We start from the raw sequence: 23455 nt of genomic DNA on the forward strand, positions 1-23455 counted from the left end.
GAGCAACGGCAGTGAAATTTCACCGAACAATATCAATCGCCAGGATGGGCCGTTCGGTGTTGTGCGAATCGTTCGTGGAGGATTATCTCCGGCAGCTAAGCCGGAAAGCAGGCGTGTGCATGGGACTGCTCATTGGACAACCGTCTGCTAGCGGAAAGGATTACATTGTCCATGCGTGTCGCATTACCGGCCAAGACGCGGAGGAAAGCGATGAAACGCAAAAGCTGAACGCGACGGTAGCATCTCAACAGGCACTGGATGCGACTAGGATGCTGCCGGGTGGAATGTACGTGATGGGGATATTTGTCATCCACCCGAAGAATGTGTTCCAGGATCAAACGCTGCTATCGTCGGTAAAGTTCATTCTGATGAGCATAAAGGCTACTTTCGATGCTAATCCATTGCTGATGGGCACTTGTGACGAGCTGGAGAAGAACGAAAAGCTGGTACTGTACTACTCGTCCAGTAGTAGCAAAACACAGATTTGCAAAACGGTTTCACTGACGGCGGAGAATCCCGCTGTACTTCCGTGCGATTGGAAATTTGTCGAACGCTCATCCTCCTGGCACAAGCTTAATGTCTACTTCGAGACGGATGAGGTGTATCCGTTGACACAAAAAAGCGACCACGAACAGTACGATACGGAAGCGAATCTGACGGAGTGTGCGAGGAAACTTAAGGAGCAGCTGATGGATGCAAAAATCCTTTTCGGTGGGGAGCCAAAATGCGCCACCGATACCGTAGAGCCTGCACCGGCAAATGTTTATTTGCCTACGGTACGTTGGCGATTGTTTAAAAGCTAATTTGACTGTGTTTAATTTATTTTCGTTTTTACAGTCTACAGAACTCACCCCAAACGAAACAAAGATAGAACATTTCAAGGGTACGATGAAATTCGACGGTATTGTTAGCTCCCAGATTTTTATTCACTCGCAGAGCACCTTCGGCGAGGCGGAACGTTTCATTGTGGCCGATATCGTACGTTCGCTTATGTCGCGCATTCAAATTCACTGTGATTCATTGGTACAGACTGAAGACACGACGACACAGGACAAGATTACGCTGAACGAGTTGCCACGCCGCATCTATTTCCCCGTTCGTGCACAGGGCGGTTTTCCGGTCCAGTTCAGCGATTATCTGTTCCCGGAGGAGAGCGTTGAAACGCCGGTAGGCCGGATAAGAGAAATTCTCGACATTGGGGTAGCCGTGAGAGATCTTAACTGTAAGGTGGAGCTAGTGCCTGTTGTGAAGGAGGACGAACGACCAGCGGAAGAGGAGGAGGTATGGCGTCCCAAAAACAAGGAAGAAGATTTCGAGGGCAAACTAAATTTGCCCGTGGTCGGTGGACTGGTGACGGTAATCGTTTTGCTAATTGCTTTGTTGGTGTACTATTTAATGAAATAAATTGAAGCATTTAAGCGATTTATTTTTCACGAATGCTACCGTTTCCCAGATGTTTTATGCTCAATTCCCATTTCGATTTGGCGGGAAAAAGTATCATAGTTTGATGTGCGTGAAGTGGCGCCATTTTTTTCTTCGGATTGGGTGAATTTGGGAGGGAAAATCCATCACCCCACTTGTCGAAATGTCACCCCAGTATCAAGTGCACTTCGGCGTTACCATAGCAACCGACAGAGAACGAGAATAGCGAAGAAAAAGTTATGTCAAAGTAAATTTTCGCAGCTCACCGATTCAGTTCAGCTGTGGCACTTCAGTAGTACCGTCGTTCGATCCTTGTTTTTAGTTATCAGCATATAACAAAAAAAAAAATGAGTGTGGTATTAAGTGATATTCCGGAAATAGAACGAACGAAGCTTCACTTCATATTTAAACTTTGGCTCGTGACGAACGATACATCGAAACCGTATATACGATGGAACCGTGCTCAAACCGTGCTCATCGTTGACTTGGAATTGATGATGTTTCATTTCCTAACCGACGTGTCCACCATATTTACGTGCCAAACCATCGAAAATTTCATTTGGCTGTTGTACAAATATGCTTTTGAAAAGTGCACCAAGTATATGCTGGAAGAGGCGGAGCATGCCGAATTCAACCCGTGCTGCATGATCTTCCGTCATCCACAGTTTGTCGGTAGCAATTCGATGGTGTTTGACGCATGGCTTTCAAACCCGGCGGTTCGGGTGCATGAGCCTAATGAAAAGGGAAGGTGCACGTTACCATCGCGGCTTGGCTTTATCGTCCGCGAAAACATTCCCGAGTTTTCCTTAGCGCGAATGCAAGTAAAGTTCGCAATGATGCACTTGGAACTCAGATTACGACAACCCTTGAGCAAGCAGAAAAACGCTGCGATCGTTGTTCCCGAGCCGCATATCGATCGACCGGTGATGAGTGTACCGCAGTACCTCGAAACGAAGGAGATTGAAGGTAACTATGGTCCGGTGTCGGTAAGCGAACTGAAGAAATGTCTTGGCAACATGATTACCGTATCATATGATGACTTGGATCAAAATGGTAAGATTGATTGAAAATAGCTGCATTGCCAAACTATGTAGGACATTCAGTGCTGACTTTTCACATTTCTTTATACATTAGGAGAATCTGAAAATGTTTCTGACAATGGAATTATAGTGGAAGAAGTACCGCCAGTGCTTGCAGATAATGAAACATCAAGGGTCCATGAAGGTGATGCACAAGAAACGGCTATTGTTGAACTGGAGGCACCCATAACCCTGCAGTTTAATGATTTGCGGGAACTGTACGAGAGCGTCAATTTCTGGACATCCGAAGCTGAAGATGGAAGTGTAATTGAGTATCACGAGATATACGACATCAAAAATGTATTTCCCGAAGAAACCGAAGAAACTGAACCGACAAGTGCTGGAAATGTGGAAAACTCTATCCAAATTCTACCAATCCAGCTTACGGAGAATGGACAAAGCATGGATGAAGGTATGATGTCCGCCGAGAACCTGACGGAGAGTATGAAAGCGTGCCTTCCGGCGATTGATTTCGATTAGATAATAAGTTTAGTTTTATTTTACAGCTCAGGACGTTGCAATGTAGCTATGACTATAATGACTTAAGAATTTTAACCCATATGCCCAGGCGACTTATTGTAAGAGTTTTATCTAATTTAATAACACATAGTTGATGGCACAGTATAATAAAGAATTGTACGAGTTTTAGAAAAGGTATTTTCCTAAATGGATTTAACAAAAAATATTTGAAAAAAAAAATCATTAAGAATTAGGAATCATCTCAGCCGAACATCCCCGGGATTGGGCAAAAAAGCAAGGAGAAAATTGTGCAATATCAGCTCAACAAGAGCTGAGAATACGGCACCGGATCGTAATACTCAAACTAAATTTAAATTGCCAACTTCTGGGTAATTTCCTGTAGGACTTGATAGGAGCCTTGTGGTCCTTTTCTTCTTGTGTCCCAAACATTGTTACTCACAGTACCGATCTAGGCAGCGACCAAACCCATCAGTGTGCGATATATCTTGTTAGAGACTTTTTGAACGTAAGAATTGGTTCCAAATCACCTTATGACGCTGTAGAATCTGATGGTGGGCGGACTAGGCAGCAGCCAAGAGTTTAATCGGTTATCTCGTATTAGGAGCCTCATGTAACGGGGTGAAGAGCCTCATGTAAAGGCGGACGGAGCTTGGCTAATCGAATTTGACAGGAAGAGCTAAAGAAACCATCAGAAAGAAAATCACAACTCTCTCTTCTACCTGGTCGGTTCCTCACGCTTTCATTGCCGGCCCATTTCAAAACTAGGCGTCTCCATATTCTGGTCGATATTTACACCGAATTACGAAATCTTATTGTGCCAAAATCCACTACAAAGGAACTGATCTTGACCTTAGATGCATATCTCTAGCGCAGTGACGCACTAGTAGTATTAGTAGCAGTACCAATGACAAAGGCCCCTTTTGCAAAGCCTAATGACCAGCAGCACACAAGGCTACTGATTATGATGAACGCGGAAAACCTCCACCACACAAACACACATCATCAGTGCCATTTTATGTTTCGCAAATGTCGAAGGAAATCGTTAGAGAAGACATTTGCACCAAACCCCGGCAAACGCGCGGAGTCCGTATGGTCAAGTTCAATTGGATTTAGATTACAGGTGTGGTGGTAGCTTTGTCGAACGATCGAGAAGGTACTTCGTATCGTAGGCTAATTGTGATGTGATTCAAATCACGTACGGTAAAACCACACACAAAGGGGGGAAGGTAGTTGGTCTTAATTTTTGGACACTTCCCGTGTCATACGGAGGACGTTAACCGATGCGTACACCGACGCGACAGTACCGTGGTCAATGTCAGCACGAAAGTCACCAACATCACGACCTTCACTGTACAACTTTCGAACATTTCGTCATTGCATTCGTGAGGAAGACACACTTGAAGTGGACTTTCCCGCAGCTCGCTGTTGCAAAAAGATGTGAAATTTTTGTTTACTCTGCCACGCGGTACTGAGTCTGCAACTCAAACGACAGCGTTAGGAGAGCACCAACGTGTCAATCAGCATGTTAGCGCAAATTTCAAGGTTGCTGAAGAAGACGTTACATAAAATCAATGAGATGACGGTCGGATGGTGCAACAAACGAGAGTTGGATGTCGCGTAATGAATGTTGACCACCGGATTGTTGTGTCCATTAAGGCGAGAAGCACCATATAGCACCGAGGATCAAGTAGGAAAAATGAAGTGAGAAAAATGGTTCCAATTCCTATTCTCACAAGATTAGCATCTCACTGACGGACACAAGTTCACACATTTTTTCCCCTCGAGCATATAAAATTAGTTTGATCGCTTCATTTAGAGCCAATGCTTTACCGCACAGTTTACTCTCAACACAGAACTCAATTCACAGCTTCCACCAGCAACTTAATCACAGAGTACAAAGGTGCTATAAGAAGACATAAACAATCATCTGCGCTATTATTTTCCGGTCTTTTTCACCGGTGTTGATGAGTTAATTAGTGGGCCAGCACGGAGGCAAACCAACACTACCTCTGTCCTTCCACTGCACTGGGAACGGAAATCCGCCTCCAAGAATTGCCGTACAGCGCCGCAACTTAACAAAGATTGCGGTGAAAATTGTCCCACTATTTTTAGTTCATTTGCATCTGGCCTAATAATTAACATTTTGCATCGTGCTCCGTTTTTTTTTTTTGCGAACAACACTCAACAATACACATTTGTTTCTTCATTAGCGATTCGGTTTTTTTTGTTGGCGTTATTTTTAAGACTAGTAAATATTCGGAAGCGGTCTCCTTTTAATTTGCTTGCCACCCGCTGCTGCTACAACCCTTCCATCCATCCAACCCATGCAAATTGTACCCATAACTTGGAGTTTCTTATTCGATGCGGTCGTTTATTAATTATTCCTTCTGCTATACCCTTCAGCCGGGGGTAACCCGCCATCTTGTACGTATACCACGGTCCGGTCGGAAGTAGCAGCGTGAGTGTGTGTTGCTGTTAATTGAAATTGCCACACTTAATCGTCGACACCCCCTTCGCATTGCTGTCCGATGCAAATGCGCCTGCACCGATGCGGCTACTAAACGGTGGCGGCGCACGCTGTCATTCCACCATGTAGGTGGATGGCCGATTGGTCCGATAAAACCCTTCCCGAGCTCTTCTCCTTCACTAGGTCAGTGGGACATGATGATGGTGAGGCAGCTACCCTTGGATGGGTATTTATTAGAGCCACACAGGCCACTCCAACAAGAGGTACGGCCGAAGGGACAATGAAGATAGACAGATGATTGGATTGTTGTATCTGACTTCGTTTATAGCTTCCAGTTTTCCACACTTTGCGCCAGCTTTGCAGCAATTTTTTGACCATTGTGTTGAGGAGACTTTGCGAGTTTCCGGTTTCATCCATTTCTTCTTGTTAGCGGGTGTCTGTCTGCTCTGTTGGCAAACAGCGTGCTCTAGCAGATCGGATGACCCTGGTGATCTTTTCGGGTGGACGATGAACAGCGGGCGAAGGTTAAGGGTATGGGAAAAATATGCAATTAAAAGCATTTTATCTGGCCATCATCCTATTTGGGCATCATTTTTTTAAATTTTAAAACAACGCCTATTTTTGCCATTATCTTGCGACAGTTTTAGCAAAAAATTAGCAACAAAAGTAACCGAATGTAACCTCAAACCTGGAACAAACGTGAGTGACTCCATTAGTCAACGTCTGGTGAAATTTGCACTTTTTATCCTGATTTTTTTTTGTGTCGGATCTTACCCCCTCCCCCCCAATACACTCCAGATTAGCTTAAAAATTCGGAATGTGTTCCCACATCGTGCTGAGTGGGAGGAAAATGATTAACGAGCCGTACTGGCTTATGAAATGTGTATGGCCCCAATATATCTCTTAGGGCCGCCACAGAACAGTGAAAGGTTCGCGATCGTGACCGGAAGATAGACAAAAATGGAAACTCTACTACGCGGTCGGTGCTCTCTGCGTATCTGGTGGTGTCAATCATTGCTTTTTGGTTTAAAACATGAGTGAAAAAGTTGAATTTGGATAATTTGCTGGCTAGTAACAGAATTCACAAAACAAAAGACGTTCTAGTTTGTACCGGTACAGAAACAACTGTCGATAAGAACAACAAGTATCCATCCACTAACGTTTTTTGTACGATTCTTTTGAAACAGAAAATTATGACACCTTCCAAACAATGACCTCACGAGCTGCTGTACCGTGGGGACGGTTTATGAGCTCTGTCTAAAGGCAAAACAGTACGCCGATCATGATGATGCGGTAAAGCGTCACATTTCAAAGACGATCATAAATCGCGTATGTGAAGCATATAAATTCGTGCCATGAAAATGATCAAGAGCGTGCAGGGTGGTGTGGTTCGGGAGGAATCGTAAACACTTCTCAATTAGCCAATTAAAACCCAATCCGACAGTGGGTCAGAACCGTGCGGATAAGTTTTCTATCCTTCTATCCTTACAGTATCCAGAATTGAATAGGAAACAAACCGGTACAGCTGAGAGAAGGCCGTGACAAAGAATGAGCACAAGGGTAATTAATCGATCTACGTCACCGCAACGTTAATGATCTGAGCTGTCATAAACTGTCTCCAAAGCGATGGAGATCGCAGCTGGATGGAGATCGGATTGAAGGCAAGTTGTCAACCTCGTTTTCAAGCACCGAAAGGAACTGAAAAGTATGCAATCGCATTTAGTGCACCGGAATCTACCGCAATGAATTCACATCGAACGTTTTCCTTCAGAGTCAAAGTTTTTCGATCATCAGAGTGTCCCGCACAACGTTATGATTAACGGTCTGTCATTATGCGCCTCCTGCAGACATCGGGATCGGACGGAAATGCACAAAACCGTCCGGGGAGCTGCTCTAGTGAAGGCATATAGAAGAATAACAAAAATGCATGAGCTTTCAAATTAATCGAATCCAATTGATGCTGGGTTGGAAAATTAATCGAGATGAATATTTTTTCCCACAACCTCAGCACGAAAACGGTGTAAGAAGCACACCGCTACGACCAGCTGTAACAAACCATTTGTATTTCTTAAGGTCATTTGTAGACTTGTGCAGAAGCTCACAGTGAATAAGCACTGCAGAATGGCGGCAAACAAATTGTTTTAAATTCTTGATGCGTTTACGGCACAAATCTGCGACCAAGCTGCAGAGGCATTTAGCCAGCCAGCACATTGGCTTCAATTTTATGTTTCATCTAATCGTTTGATAAAGCACTCCAATAACAATCGGCAGCTTAACAGCACGTCGGCAACCTTCACACACCCAAATAGCATGCAACAACAAACCTCACGATAATGTAACGATTATCGCGCTGCACTACTGCTGGGTATATGACATAATGGTTAGTGCTGGCAGCACCACGCGGCAATAAACATTTGCCTATGACGAAGGTGACAAAACTCCAACAAACAAAGGCGCTCATACACATAGTCACTGTCCTTTTGAAGCCATTGAACCAGGCGAGAAGGAATGGGGACATGTCCGGGTGGTAATGGAGCCGGGTTGGAAGAGGCACGATCATTCCAACAATATTAAGCCCACGAACGAATGTGCTACTGAACACAACGTGCGCTGATTGAACGTAATTCTTCGTGCACATTTTAGCTTTAGAACTTTACGACCGATTCTAGCCTTCGTTAGGTGTAAAAGAGGCTCAATTGTAAGGTTGTTGGCTTAGGTACTCGGGCCTGATTCTTGTGCAGCACAACTGTTCGGCTTCCCACTAGTGATGGGTAAATCGTAGTTTTTTCCCGCAGACGAAATAATCCGATTCCGAGGAAATCCGAAATTTACTCCGGAGTAGCTTGGGAGTAATTGCACCGGATTAATTCGAAGTTTAGTCCGGAGTAACTGAAATGTTTTTGAGTCAACAGGCCAATTGTTGGTTACATTACTATCCTACTTTTCTACCACATCAATGGGTCTTCTTCTGGTCACCAGAAGGCAGAGAGAAAAATACCAATAACAATGACATTTGGAGCATTCTTAAATGCTATCTAAGCCCAGTAGTGGACAAAAACAAGTGGAAAATAGAGGAAAAAGTGCAGCATTGTGGTGGAAAAACTAGAATAGGAATGTACCCTGCAGTTGGGTAGTTAACCCAAAATTTTTATTTAAATTTAAATTTAAGTGCATTGGGTACCGCTCTGTCTCATGCGAAAGGATGTTAGCATATAAACGAAACGGATTTATTTACCAACATATAATCAAATTTGTGTTACAGAAAAAATTCTTTTTTGTTTGGGAGAATGCGGAACTACTCCGAAATCGACAGGGATTTCAAATTAAATTTTGAATCCGAAATAAAATCATCAGTTGACTCCGGAGTAATCCGGAGTCACCAGCAAACGATTGTGCAGTGCACGCCGGATTTGAATCCGGAGTTAATATGAGAGATTACTCCGGAATACTCCGGATTACTCCGAATCATTCCGAAGTAAACTCTGGTTTTTCCGAAGGATACTCCGGAGTTCCCACCCCTACTTTCCACTGCCACGGTCAAAGAAAACCAGAGCAGAGTTTCGCCTTAAATAAGTTTAAAAAAAAACTACATTCAAACAAAATAAACAAGCTATATACAACTAAACAAACCTCATGTAAGAGATCTGAAGCACCTCGTCTTCATGCTGCACGCGATTACACGGTTGATCGTGTTTTCCTCCATAAAGTGATGATTCACAATCATCCACGGTTCCATAATTCTACCCTACGGCAGCTTCGCCAACGACTGACTGCCTTTACCCATTACTACAGTGGGTCATCCCGGTTGCCGGTGCTGTGGGTGGTTTTACATCAAAAGTCACACGAGATCACGAAACCGATTCCCTTCGGTGACGTATGACCTTGAAATTGGATCCAGCTTCCCTAGTGCCACCGGAGACACACGAACGATGGTCGGAGTGTCTGCCCGTCCGTAACAATCAGTGCCACAGTGCCTCTTGTTCGGTACACAGGTGGCACGTCCTTACGCTCGCGATTAGGTATCGCTTGACCTAGAACTTCACCGTGCAAAATTGTGATTTCCCCACGTCCCTCACGCCGCGGTGACACCAACAACAACGAGACGTGAAACACAATGAGCCGTCCCTCGAGAGACTCTTCTCGACCGAGGCACCACACCAGGCTTGTGCCGTCAGTCCAGTTTGTGTGTGGGATCTTCACTACCTCACGAATTCACGCACCGCACGGCATACCACTTTGCATGCCATTTTTTTCCGGTTCCAACTGGCTTCCGAGCTTGTGTACTCATCATCCCGCTCGAGGGCGCTAATTAAGTCATTTTAGCAAATGCCACTCTTTTCCTTACACTGCGCCGTTGCCTGTCAATAGAAGCTTGGTCGCTGGTGCAAAGGCTTTAGCCGATTGTCCCGTGCTGAAGGTGAAATGTGTACACAAAGTGACTCTTTTTCTTCGAACATGATAGCAAAAGATTATTTATCGCTGGATTGTTTGTCAGTGGATAGTTTTCCATTTTTCTTCCTCGATTAATACAGCTGTCAATGTCATGCGCTAAGTAAACAAAAACACAATCGGTGAAAATGAAAGCAAGAAAGCACTTCTCGGCGTTACGTAATATCCAGTTTAGGGGTTGGTGGTGAGTGTATTGGCTTTGCTTTAATGTGTTGCAATTACTTAATCCTAAAACTAATCGCGAATGGGTGGAAGAGATTTAGATGTGTTGATTTTGATTAATAAAATGGTCGCTTAAGAAATCGACCGTTTGCTGTAAACCGTAAACAGTCGATTGATCGCACCCAACTGTGATGATCTCAACACCTTTTTCCCTCCTTCTCAACACTAAAAAATCATTTTCAAAACACGCCATTTGCAAATTAACTTTCACCAACAGTGAGTTTAAAATGAATTGGTAAATGCGATCCATCTCGTAACATTCTTGATCTTTGTTTGAACTGTTTTGTAAGCTGAGAATGAGAAGCATCCTAGAACGCTTTTATCTAGCCTTCACATCTTCAGATGGTAAGAGGAAGAAAAAATCCCCAATCGATAAACGGCTAGTTCACATGATTGAAATCGCTAAAATTGCAACCAATCTTAAATCCGCGCGTTAATAGCTAATTAATAGTAGATGTAATCGATCGACTCACCGATGCAAGAACCCGATCAACTCGGTAACCCAGATCGATCGCATACCGATTCTCTGATACGGTGTCGAGTAAATGGTCACACTGCTTCATCGTGTGGTGATGATCGATTTAAGCCGGTCATAAATCATCCGATCTACGACGGATCGATCGATTCCTGGGTGCGAACCGAATGTTTGGACCCATTGGCTTCGGCACGGTGTAAAGTACCGCCATTTACGCGCAATGACTGCAAATTGACCCCGATCGGAGCGTTTTTTTTTTTTTGTTGTTGGTTGTAAAATTGCACCTCTGCTGCAAAATGATGATCGTAATGATCGCCTCGAATTGAGGATGCAAGCAATCGAGAACCGATCGGATTCGTTTCAAAGTTCCGCTCGAGATAAGGGCGAGCGCAATTTTCACATGGTCAATTTTCAATGGGGTCAATCTGGTTTTCTAGCACTTTTTCCGATCAATTGTGGTAAGTTAATGTGTTGGTGTAAAAATAAGTTTAAATTAATTGAGCTAAAGCGGTATTGGGGTAGCCTGGTGGTCTCCTTTTTATCCACATCAGTCTACACAGCCCACACTATAGGCCAGTTAATAAACCACATTTGGATCGTCCTCTCGTAAGTAGATGAAGTCAAGGTAACTAGAAATGGTAAGCCAAGTCTTCCCAAGTTTGAAAAGCCAAAGTCTTACCTTTAAAGAGCTATTATTGGGTAAAATTCGTCTCCCGACAACACATGCGTAGCAAGAATTAAAACCAACAACTGTGTAATTACAGTGTGCAACGCAAGGAATAAAGATATCTTCTCTGGTAGCTTCCTCTAACCCTGAAGGAACCACTAACACACTGCTGCACAACGCAATCGGACATCGCTGAACCTAAATTTATTACCATAGCCCCCAGAAGAACGAACCGAAGAATCGGGATGACATTTTCGCAGTCATATTCTCGAACCAACCACCGTTCTTAACCACCGTGATGACATACTGGATTTCATTGCCGATTGGCCCCATCGCGATACGGTGAGGGCTGACCTTTCCCAGCGCGCGCTGGCCGACTTGTCAATCGAATAAATAATCTCCTGGCAAAGCGTGAGCGTAAGTGTGTATGCACACACTGGGGTCTACATTCTATAAAGAGACCTTTAGAAGAACTGCTTACGACACGATCGGCAGAGATTTTGGGCGTTCCAGCACCGGAAGCGGTTAGAACTCGCTCACATCGTATGGTTTTCCAGTGACCTCAGGTAAATGTCAAAGGCGAGTACGCAAATCGGAATCGGAAACTGTTCGCGATCGATGATTTGTGGGTTTGTGAATTAATTCCCATTCTAGCCACTTATCAATCTGGCTTGGCCAGCACACCCGCAATCATATCGTAAGCCTAGATGCTTCACAAATCAAAACATCATAAATCATTGCACCGGCAACACTCCGTTCTTGTGAGGACACCATTCAGAGCCCCTTCAGGGCTCTGTATGTTTATTCCAAAGCAAAGACCTATTTTTTCTGTTGAATTCCTTGCGTCCAGCTGGACGCAGTGCAGAGTCCGAAAAGCAGCAATTACATATTGTCCTTTCAATTAAAATTCCACCCTTCCTCCAGTGGATTGAACCGTTTCCCTGTCTTCAAAAACCAGCCCACCATCGACAAGGAAGCAATGGCAAGCGATACAAGCAGAGCAGAAGAAGTGGAAGAAGCCGCAAATATCGGTGACCGTGGCGCACACATACGGTCATACCGTGCGACCGGTGACGAGAGTAGGTCCGGAAGTGTACGCGGCGGATGTTTGGAATCTTGGACCGTGGTAGTCGCGGCAGTCCGTCGTGCAATGGCGTTGACATTGAACTCCAAAGCGTTTGCCGTGCGCGATCGGTAATTATGCATGCTCGTAGCGTATATTGGTTGCTCGTGCAGTTCTGCCGCCATCCATACTCTACCCTTCCCACCACCTTTTCTTCCAACCCTTACCACCCCGCGATCGATCGAATGTAGGAGGCTTCTCGACTGTTTGTACACGCGTTTCGATTAGCGGAATCGGATTGGCGGTACGGATTTAAGGCGCCGGGGGTAACACATCCGACTTGGTGACGGGTGACGAAGACGATTAGCTAAGATTAGGGCGCTCATGTTGTGATTTTTGCAATCAACCACCACGGTGATTAACGCTTAATTGCACCGTGGTGTTGCGCCGTGGAGTTGCAAAGTAAACAGAATCCGACCCGGGACCGGACAATCAAAAGGCAAATCACACGGAACAATTAGAAACTCCGGTGGTCAAAGATTATTAAAGTGGGTGCAAACGCTACAAAACTATGGCAGGCAAACATTAAAGAGGCGTTGAAGAATCAATGAAGTCACCCGGTCGGGTAGGGAGGTTAGATATGATTGGAAAAAGTAATATGTAACGGCAGCTGTGGGCTGCTTTTCAATAGCACACGCGCTTACACGGGAAAACAAGTTCGTTGTGGGTGGCCTTTGGTGAGGTTACTTTGGAGCTAAATAGCATAAATCGTGCCCTGTTTTGTAGAAGAACATTGGCCGAAGGACCGATAGACATCAACGGCAGGCATCATCATCATCTATTTTCGATAAACATTTCAACGTGTCAGCATATTTACATCTATCAATCATCTGGATTGTGTGTATGCTGTGTGATCACCTGGTAAGGGCAGAACACAGGAGCGTTCGTGTGTTTGTAGGGCACAAAAGGGTTCTCTCTTCTGCACCGTACCCTTCATCCAAGGCCAAACATCGATGCTACATGGAATGGGTCATACAAGGGACAGCTTACACGATGTCACTGGAGTGTGGAGGAAATTACATCACAGAATCAGTTTGAGAGCAAAACATCGTGGGTTTGTTTGAAAAAAAGGTTCATGTTGAACCTTTCCATATTAAGTTCTTTGTTAAACATCTTACCTCCGAAGCGAAAAATCGAATGCATTCTGCATTCTTTAACAAAAACCGAACCGACCCATCAACCTTTCATTGATGTCTGCACGAGGGTGGGGATCGAACCCAAGAACCACCCCCGATTGTGCCCGAAGAAACAATGCAACACACACACACACGCTAAGGTAATCGAAATCGGCCACCGCTTCTGTCGGACGGACACACTCTACGGACGGATGATTTCGATGCGACGCACAGCGACGAACCTTGGTCGCGCGATCGCGCTTCGCCTTGTGTCGCTCCGTGCAGTGCATTCGATGGTGGGAAAAATAAAGGATGAAGGAAATTTTCACCAGTGAGTGAAAAAGAAAACCGACCCGATGGGCGAAAAACCGACGGTTTTGGGCAGCACGGCGCTCGCCCAGTCACAGTCGATCGTTTGCTAGCCAGCAGGCCGTTTGGTGTTTACCACCGATCGAGCTCGTTGGAGTTTATTTGTTTGTTTCTGTGTTTTTTTTTGTTCTCTAAGTGAACGGATAGGAGTTGTAATTTTTTATATTGTTTTTCCAATCGATTTTCTTACTTTTCGGTAATATAATGGTGAAGTGCTTTTTGTTGTATTTAAATTTGAAGGAAATGTTTTAGGCTATTTTTATAAATATTTTTTGCGTTTCTTACTGTCGCTCATTGTTCATTCCTTTATCGTACAACCGGTGTGTTCATGCTCGTTTTCAAATAACAAACCACCCGGTGGACGTTGGGCTACGTGCGTCAAAAGTTGCCCCGCGCTTGCTGTCAATGACATGCCCGTGAGTGTGCTCGGATTCGTGATTCTTGTGAACGGCGCGTTACATTCGTGTTCCTCGTTGGAAGGCTACGGGCACTACGGTGGTATGTGAATGATGTGCTCACGTCAATCAAGCGTCGTGGCGATCGTGCTTTCTATGTCCTACAGCCGGCAAAGCGGAATCGGTTGCACGAAGGCTTCAACGAGGGTGATACCTTTTGTGAGATATACTTAATTAATTGAAATGACTAAACTGATCGTACGCGATCATCACCCAGGGTGTTGATTCCCTCCGTTGGGTTCGATGTGCTGCTGCTGCCCACGAGACCCTAGTGACGTAGATTTGAATTGAAGAAGTGAAGCAAAAAGGTACGCTCGACGCCCCCCAATCGTTATTGATAAGTGATTTTAAAAGTGTAACCAGGCGGGCGAAGAATTTAGTCGATTACTTTATAACCTCATTTGGTTTGCATGGTTCGCTTGAACGGGTGGTACAATAAAGAAGGGGAAAAAAGGGTCACGTTACAAGATCAAAGTGAAGTGATGATCGGTTCACAATTAATTTCAGATTTACGTAAATTGAACGATCGCATCGGGTGTGAAATAGTGCTGCTTTACACTCATCTCCCTAGCGAGACCTCCCGATAATTGTTATACATATAAATCTCTAAAACCAGTGATTACCACCAGTGGCATCAATTGCAAGCAGTTACGAAATTAAAGCAAAACAAAACCAAAAAATTAACCATTCACACATCGGTACACGGTACGGTACGGTGTGGTGCAAAAATGTCGAACAACGTCAGCAACGAAACGATTCCGGAAGAAGAGCCTACCACACCAGAGACGGAGCCACCATTCGACGAGAATGCGGAAGAAAAGGTACGTGAAGGATGTTACTGAGGCATGGACAATAAATAGACCGTCGGTGGCGGTGACCGGTGACCACCAGCAAGACTTTGCTGTGCATCGATATTGTTGTCAAATTTCTTAAAAGGATTTTATTATTTAGCAGTAGCTAAAATACGTAAATTACATTGAAGGGTGTAATTATGTGCTGTTTACGGTACTGTGTGGCGTATAATAATAATCGTTCTGTTTGTTTTCATTAAAAAAACTACGTTTAAAATGTTTGGTTGAACACTTTTTCGATTGGAAATAAGGCAAAAAGGGGGTTCGTTGTTTGTTTTTTTGGCATTGAAGTCTTTTGTAAAATTATCGAAGAAATAGTGAAGAGAAGTGCATTTAAGCACTTGGTGATCGGTTTTAGAGTGTTTATGATCTAAATTAGATGTCATTGAACGTTGTGCACTTGTTCAGCTATGAACTAGAGTGCATAGAGTTCATTGGATTTGAACAAGGAAAGGTTAAAAACGTTGAGACACAATTTCAATGGTGCGGTTACTTTCGAAAATTACTAGCCGTTGGAAGACTGCTAACGGCCGAAGACAATATTTATTTAATATTGAACCATAACTCGGTCTTCTTCTACTGCATTTCTTCTGTTGGATAATTCTATATTCTGTATTCCGTAAGTCTATAACATAATTCTACAGCAAGATCTACTGGGATTTTTCAATAAATGACTACTGAAGATGGCCTTTTTTTTACTTTTATTTAAAAGTAAAATATTTATTTAAAAAATTTTTTACGAGCAGCTGCAATGCTGCAAATGAGTAAAGGACACGAAGATCACACCTTTTTACTCAAGATATGCTTTTATCATAAAATATGTCCAAACATCCATTAAGTGGTAATTTATCGCTCGTACAAACGTGTCGTTCGCACCGAAGCTTAGCTCGATTAGAAAAAAAAGGTAAACAAAAAATCACATTCTGCAAGACTTTACGACTACGTGCTATAAAAATTCTGATTATAGCATTAAAACAACCCAAATACAGTGCGCATAAATTAAATCACGAAAGCAAGCTTACTTTTATCTGTCTCTGCGAGAAGACGAGCAAAACCGCACTAGAGCTTCTAGCATCAAATGAGGCCTTCGCGGGGTGAAGGACTTCTAGTTCAGCGTGCAGGTCAAGTTTACTATTCTACTACTGTCCCATCCGGTCGCTAGTTTATGGCTTGCAAAATGCAATTATTTCAGTCCGTAAACTGCGTAGCATCGGATCGACCACTGCGTATCGTTCCAGCAATGCATGAGAGGGAGAGAAGGATTAGCATAATTCAATCGGTATCGCTGACAGTTGGACGGACGAACGAAATATATTTAAAGGTACGTCTGAGAGATTGGCGCATCTTGCCGATGAAGCGCAGAAAAAAAAACATATTTTACATGATAATTGCATTAGGTTTTGTTCTAGGTTAGTGAGTCCGCAATAAAAACACACACACACATTTTAACACTTCACCATTGGTTGCATTGGTGACAAACATGCTAACAAACATCAAATAGAAGCTTTACCTAATTTATGTAAACATTCAACCACTCATGCAGTAACAGGGGTCTAGTTGCATCAAAGTTAACACTTTTCTAATGGATCGTTTTGAGGCAAACTTTACTGCACTTTAGCCACACTTACGCACCTGCCTGACAGCATTGCAGCAACTGGTGGTGCTCGGGTACGGAGTAAGAGAAGAAAACGAACTACAAAAGGCTTTATATAATCACTACTTTGTGCGTGCTGCGTTGCGACGATCGGTAATCAGTGTCGTGAAAGCATTTATACGAAATCATTAGCCTGTTGTTGGTCATTTGAGAAATTTCAACAATTCTAGTGCAACGGGCACCACTCGTGATGCAGGGCTGTGTGGTTAGAACAGGTGAAGTTTAAATAAAGCCGTTAGTCGACGCATGTGCTGTACGTGTGTCTCATTAGTGACAGTTAGAGTAAATCGTGTGAATGCTAGATTAGCGAGAGAAAAGCGTTTAAACGGTTAAGAATTTACCTTAACGAAGGGTTTGCTAGGAAACAGTGGGGCCTTTGCTTACCGTGACTGGTGTGCATTCTTTAAGAACTAACAACTAGCGTTTGTCTTAAGTGGCACGTGGAAGAAAGACTCCACCCAGGCACAATTATGGTACGAAGGTAATTCGATTTGTGTCTGCTAGCGATAAAGCGATTACTAGAGCGTAAAACTGGGAGAGTGCCGTACGCGGCACGTGTCCCATTCACCCGAGCCTCGCGCTCAAGGATTATGCATTTCTGGCATTCTGGAAAGCTTCCCGGACATGAACAATACTGCACGTGTGTCCTGCATCCGCACACTACCACAACCACCCCTTCACGAAGGGCTCTGTCAATTTTGCAAACGATCTAGATCGTGATCGAGCACCGACAATCAACCAACATCCGTCGCGTTTGTGGAAAATGCATAGTCATGAGCGCGAACTGATCGTTTTATAATCGTTCCGCGTGAGCTTGCTGTGGATAAACGCACGCAACGCTCCAAATGGGATCATTCATCAAGCCATCAAGTGGACATATGCAAGATGTGTTGATTTTGCTTGGGATGCTTGCCCAACAGGTGTGTGGGATCAAGTGCCAGGTGGACTAGATGGAATGGTAAAATATTCTGAATCTTTTACATTTTTTTCCTCTGCTTTATTTCCAATCTACAATTAGTGGTATTTGATGTGTGTCTAATAGCTTGGCAACATTCTGTTGAGGAAGACATTTCATTACGTCACTTCTCTTACTCACGGAGACAAATGTGCAGTATTTTATCTTAATAAAACAAACGATACACAGTCGGTATCTTAATGCTGATATCCTTGTGGAGCTGAAACCTCAAGAACCTTTTAAACGGCCTTGAAAGTTGAGCTGGTCGAAATTTGACAACAATCTTAGCCATTATTAGAACGCCTTTTTTATGAGCTGAGCTAAAGAAGAGAGCTAAAAAAAAGGAATCAACTTTTACGGCCCTCTCTGTACCCGCAGGAGCTCGATTTCGGTTAATCTTAATGTGGATAAGGTTTTAAGTGCTGCTTCAAGTCTCATTACCAAGGTTTAGGACGCGTCGGAACACGTGAACACGCGCAAGAACACATCCCAAGGGAAGAATGTGGCCGTTAAAAGCGCGCTAAAATCTTATACACCGGTTCTCATCATGTCATCCTTCATTTATTTCTTCTCCGTTTATTTTTAATGACCCAGAGCGTGTGTTGCTTAATGTGAACCGTTCCAATTTCAAAGCTACCTTCAGACGGAATTTGTGGGGAAAAAAACTCTTAGAACGAGTTCTTGATCACATCGCCTGTTTTTGTTCTAGCTTAAACCAACCGTACCGAACAGAACTCGTACTAATCAACACTTTTTGGGCGTGCAAAACAGATGCCCACAAAAGAACTTCGAAATTATTCTTTAAAAAAAAAAATAGTTGTAGAGCATTCCTTCACTTGGCTTCCTTTCACTTTTACCCGACAGCTTTGGCGAGTTCTAGCTACGTGCACTCCAGTTAGCAACAAGCTATCAAACTGGGCTGACTCGTACAAAAAAAAAAAAGGTTAGCCACTCGCGTACAGCTTTTGTGTTCCACATCCATAATTATGCTTCCCTGGGCATGCTGACATCGCGTGCTGAGTTATCAAAGCCATTGTGTAATAGGTAATATCCTGTCGATTAAAGGCAGCACAAGAATAAGCCGCTCGTTTGTTAAAAAGGAAGATTGATGAACTTGTATAAGATTCTTGCTACTGACCTTGAAGATTCCAAGGACGAGATTTTTAGCGATTTTTTGTTGAGTGATTGTTGAATAATAATAAAAAAAATGCTTTCATAAAAAGGTGTTAGGCGTTCAGGCGAAGCAGTGAATGCAACCCAAATTTGAAAAGCCATTAGAGTAAACTGCAGGCTGCAAATTTCAACACCTGGATGTTAATCAACAAACCAAAACAAAAAAGGAATGTTCTATTATGCATTGAAATGTGGGCAGGTTTCATTTATGTGCCGTAAGGTGTGCGCTGATGAAAATTATAGTACAGGAAGTTATAAAGCATGAGCCGTTTGGAGAGCTTTTTAAAACGAGAATCATTTTTTGATGTAAATTTATGGCAGACCTACCCTAATCCTGCTACTAAAACTTTATGATCGCTAATCGTTTTACACCACGCAGAATGCACCTCCCAAAAGTGCATTTCTAAGCACATACACTAAGAAAAATGGACCAACGTCTAACGCTTGTTGCTAAAAGGCTCAAGAGGTTTGTTTCTGCCCTCCATTATCACGTCTATATTAGCATTTATACAAAGCCTAAACCACCACCAAAAATGCACTTGCCGTCAATCGCCGCTCGATCAAACATTATCTCACCAAATAAACCACAGCTGACGTCAGAGAAGGACCATAGAGCCACCAGAGGTAGTGGTCCGTTAGATGCTTTGTTTAAATCTCTTTGCCAATCTAGCATCTTGATGAAGGTGGCAGGCTAACAAAGATCAACACGTCCACATGTGGGAGAATGCTGGTACCTTTGCCGGTTGACGTCAACAGCACCAAACTTTCTCAGCATCCCTCCCAACCAATCTGGTGCGGCGGGCCAAAATCCGGGACAAAATTCTGTACCGAAGGAGCGCTAAAAACTGAAGTTCCTTTACCCCATTTACCTTCGAGACACCTTTACAGCACACGAAGGGCGTGGATAATGTTTTGAAGTTCATCAATTATGTTTCACCGGAGCTGTCAGTCAGCAAACGCTTAACTGGGGGGGAGGGGGGGGGGTTGGGTGCTGAAAAAAGGAGGAAGAAAAAAAAAAACGCTGAAATCAATTAACCCGTGTCCGTAAGCGCGTGTTCCCATCTCGTGTCTCTCTATCTTCCATTTAAACGGTACGTAGTAGTTTCGTTGGAAAACGATCAGATAGCCATAAAATACACACTGACCACCATGATAGTCTGACCACGATGTCCGGCACTGGGGTGGGGGAGAAGGGGAAGTGTAACCGTGAAGAGATTACGATACCGGCCGACTTGTAACGACTTCTCGATCGGCCGATAATCCGTGCCAACGAAACAAGGTTGGCGTTGACCCGACTGTTCTTGTGGACGTATATTTCCAGTGTCCGGTGTGTATTTCACTACCGAGATGATTACTTTTTTTATAGCACGCATGATACGCTGCTTCTAGTACACGTTCCACTGTCAATTCCACGTGTCAAAATACACCAAATTTGGAACTCAGCGTGGAAGGTATTCCTTTTGCGTAGACAAATTAATGTTATGGGTTGCGCTCTCTAATGAGCTCACATAGTTCGATTGTCGATTTGTTTCCGATATGGGTGTTCTGCGTGCGTGCGTGAAATCGAGCAGGAAATTGATTGGTCGCGCATCGTTTCGGCACTCATCATTGTTACAACGGTTCCTCGTAGAGCCATTACTACCAGCACACCAGCTCGGTAGATCATCTTTATTTGATTACAAATGACACGACGGCTCAATGCTTCATCAACAACAACTTCACACTTCACAGCAGCAGCAACGGCCGCATCATCAGCGCACGCAATTGCCCTCGAAGGACGTCGGCGAGCTTGGTCGTGCTGTGTTCCTCACAGGTGACAGAGGAATCGTTTTCGTACCGTATGGCTTCTCGCCGGGGTACAAACTAGCGGCTGGGTGTTATGTAAATAACCCCATCATCACTGTGACGTATTGTCGGAGCGTCCGGGGTGTGTGTTTGTGTGTGGATTCCGCCAGCGCCAGTAGACGATACAATAGGCACCCATAAGTCTACGCACAAATTAAACACTAACCTGGCGTAAAATTAAACATCTCTCGCTCTCCTTCCTGCACTATGCTGCATGGGGTAGTTCCGGTAGCAAAGCCGCAGACAATCGAGAACGGTACTCTTAACACCTCGACCAATAGACCCTGTACACACTCCTACCGTCAAACAATGCATCATCATCGTATTTCGATCAAACGGAATCTACTGCTGCGGAACTATTTACTGAGCCGCTGAATAGTGGAGCTATTTTCGCTGCTGTGTGTGTATTCAGGGAGTGGAGTCTTGTTTGGTTGGTTCTGCGTGTTTGAAAACGGAAGGAAATTCGGTGCGTAGAGATCGGGGAGGGTGCCCGAATGTCCGAATAAAAAAGCGTACGAACACCCAAATAAATCATTATTTGGTGATGAGCCCTTGAATTGCTTAATTTTATTTTTATGAATTAACAAGCCGAACAGTTGTGAGTTAGCGTGGGAAACATTTGTTTGTGGGACGAGTTGGATTGATTCGAAAATAATTTTGGAAAAAGAATTCTCTACTTGCGGTGATGTTATCATCGCTCTAACGCACTAAAAGATCACTTCCAAAATCGACTATAGAACAAGGCCTATTTTAACTGACGAGGTTTTTTTTTTTGAATATCTTACTTAGAATCAATTTTTGGAAGCGAAACTACCAAACAAGAAACTATTGCTCTCCTGATGCAAATTACACGATAAGCGAAGCGATCGTACCGAGCTTTAATACTTATCTCAAATGATCTTTTCCAAGCGAGCGAGTACGATCGTACTAATGCCGTTAATCGGTGGCTTTAAACACAGCAGAACGACTTCCCGATTCACACTTATCGTGCAGTGCAATCGTCTCGAAAAATCCTAGGAAGTATAACTTTACAAATTGATTCCAATTTTGGGACGGCTTAGATCAACACCTCCTTCAGGTTCGAGTGTGCACTAAGCATTACTACATTCAAATCACTCGACAAACCGTCAGCTGTTTTGTGTAGAAGCGATCGAAAAAAAATAAGTACTAACACACAGAGTTCGTAAATGTTCAAGTGTCAGGCGCATGATCTTGTGCTTTATTTACCTTTGCTCGGCCGCGACCTTCACATTCCCGCGCACAAAAAGAAGCGAATTTTTAGCCCAAAACAACAAATCATTAAATGAATCAGAAACGTTCCAAGTACACAACTGGTTGGGTTACTAACACTACTCACACACACACTCATGCGGACCGTGCGTAAAATGTCAATATTTGACAGTTATTGTCCAGCGTTCTGTCATTATCCTAGCGATTTGCTGTCGGTAAATATCAATTAAATGTCCAACGGTACTCTTCGGTTTGATGTGGCGTTTGTTGAGTATAATGCAGAGAGCAAACATTAGAGTGATGAATTATTTCTTTTTTTTCCGGTCAAATCTTTATGCATTTCATAATTTCAAGTAATACCACACATTGCCAAAAACAAAAAGCAATCTTCCTCATCGCTTTATCCAACCCGACACACTTATCCGTGTCCGTTTTACCGGCAGCGCTAGCCCGGTCGGGAATAATATCTCCATTATCTTTCGCGCGTGCACATATCATCTTGTACGAGCCGAATGTCACTTTGAAGCTCCTCTTGTGACATTCAGAGTTTCAGGCAAAACAAAAATAAAACTCCTCTTGTTTCCTGACCAAACCGCCCCATAAGCAATCCCTCTTGCATAAAAACCCATTTCGAGCCCATTTGCAAACCAAACGATCGGGAGGTCGCACTTGTTATGTCATGGGAGTGTGTGTAGCCTTATTTGTGTCGCAGGGAGCCAATCTTTACTTCGCCCAGATGTTTGTCACTGGGTGTTGTGTGATCGTGGTGCTAATGCATATCACACGGGTTGCCTGAAAGTGGCAGCCACTGCATGCTCCAGTTAGCCAGCGGGGAGCGTTATATGAGCGGGACACCACCCTTGAACTTGACACGGTAGCGAATGGTGGAAATTAAATTACCACAAATCGTGCGCAGCAAAGAACCGAGCGATGGACCGTTATTTTTTTTTTTAAATGCAGGCCCTCCTCGTGTTTCCTCCAGCTGGTCCCATTCATCAGCGTTTAGATAACGGATGGTTTATGTTGAAAACTAGCGTTAGTTTTTTGAAAGAAAATCAGGTCGAATGCAACATTGCTTGATGCTGGACGATCGTTTCACCATTTTTACTGCACTGCACTTCAGCGAGTAGCGGAAGTAAGCGAACCTCAAGTCTCAATCAAGCTGCCACGTGGAAGTGCATCATCTCGAAATGCATTTCAATTAATGCACTCCTTCGCCTACTCGCCTGCACATGTGTGCACAAGAGCACGCGCACGGATGCATGCATGGGGCACGTGGTTTTTAATCGTTTACTGAGGCTCGAATCATGCGCACTGATAGGATATTAAACTTGTGACTCTCGATGGAGTTCGATGGATCGCGATGCAAAGAGATTTACAACCGATCGACCTCGCAGCGACCAGAAACACACACACACACACAC

At 43.8% G+C, this 23455-nt stretch overlaps 6 protein-coding genes across 6 annotated transcripts in view; 4 read left to right on the forward strand and 2 right to left on the reverse strand.

Annotated features, from left to right (window-relative positions):
* LOC126563419 (40S ribosomal protein S27) overlaps window positions 1–23455 on the forward strand; it is a 262225-nt gene that overhangs the window by 224450 nt on the left and 14320 nt on the right. The gene's annotated exons all lie outside the window — the stretch shown is intronic.
* Window positions 1–23455, reverse strand: part of LOC126562579 (nuclear migration protein nudC) — a 170565-nt gene that overhangs the window by 119120 nt on the left and 27990 nt on the right. The window lies entirely within an intron of this gene.
* LOC126560916 (cadherin-89D-like) overlaps window positions 1–23455 on the reverse strand; it is a 199950-nt gene that overhangs the window by 50330 nt on the left and 126165 nt on the right. The window lies entirely within an intron of this gene.
* LOC126563643 (protein odr-4 homolog) lies at window positions 42–1421 on the forward strand. The gene is made up of 2 exons (XM_050220288.1): window positions 42–776; window positions 838–1421. The coding sequence occupies exons 1-2, from the start codon at window positions 45–47 to the stop codon at window positions 1402–1404; spliced, it is 1299 nt and encodes a 432-aa protein (XP_050076245.1). The 5' UTR covers window positions 42–44; the 3' UTR covers window positions 1405–1421.
* Window positions 1770–2981, forward strand: LOC126562484 (uncharacterized). Its single transcript, XM_050219003.1, has 2 exons — window positions 1770–2475; window positions 2557–2981. Exons 1-2 carry the CDS (start codon window positions 1770–1772, stop codon window positions 2979–2981), a joined length of 1131 nt encoding a protein of 376 aa, XP_050074960.1.
* Window positions 15056–23455, forward strand: part of LOC126562125 (uncharacterized) — a 33277-nt gene continuing 24877 nt past the window's right edge. Inside the window, exon 1 of the mRNA XM_050218550.1 lies at window positions 15056–15144. The gene's annotated coding sequence lies outside the window, so the exon portion shown is untranslated. The remainder of the gene's footprint in view (window positions 15145–23455) is intronic.

Source organism: Anopheles maculipalpis, chromosome 3RL, assembly GCF_943734695.1.
Source record: "Anopheles maculipalpis chromosome 3RL, idAnoMacuDA_375_x, whole genome shotgun sequence".
NCBI classification, from domain to species: domain Eukaryota; kingdom Metazoa; phylum Arthropoda; class Insecta; order Diptera; family Culicidae; genus Anopheles; species Anopheles maculipalpis.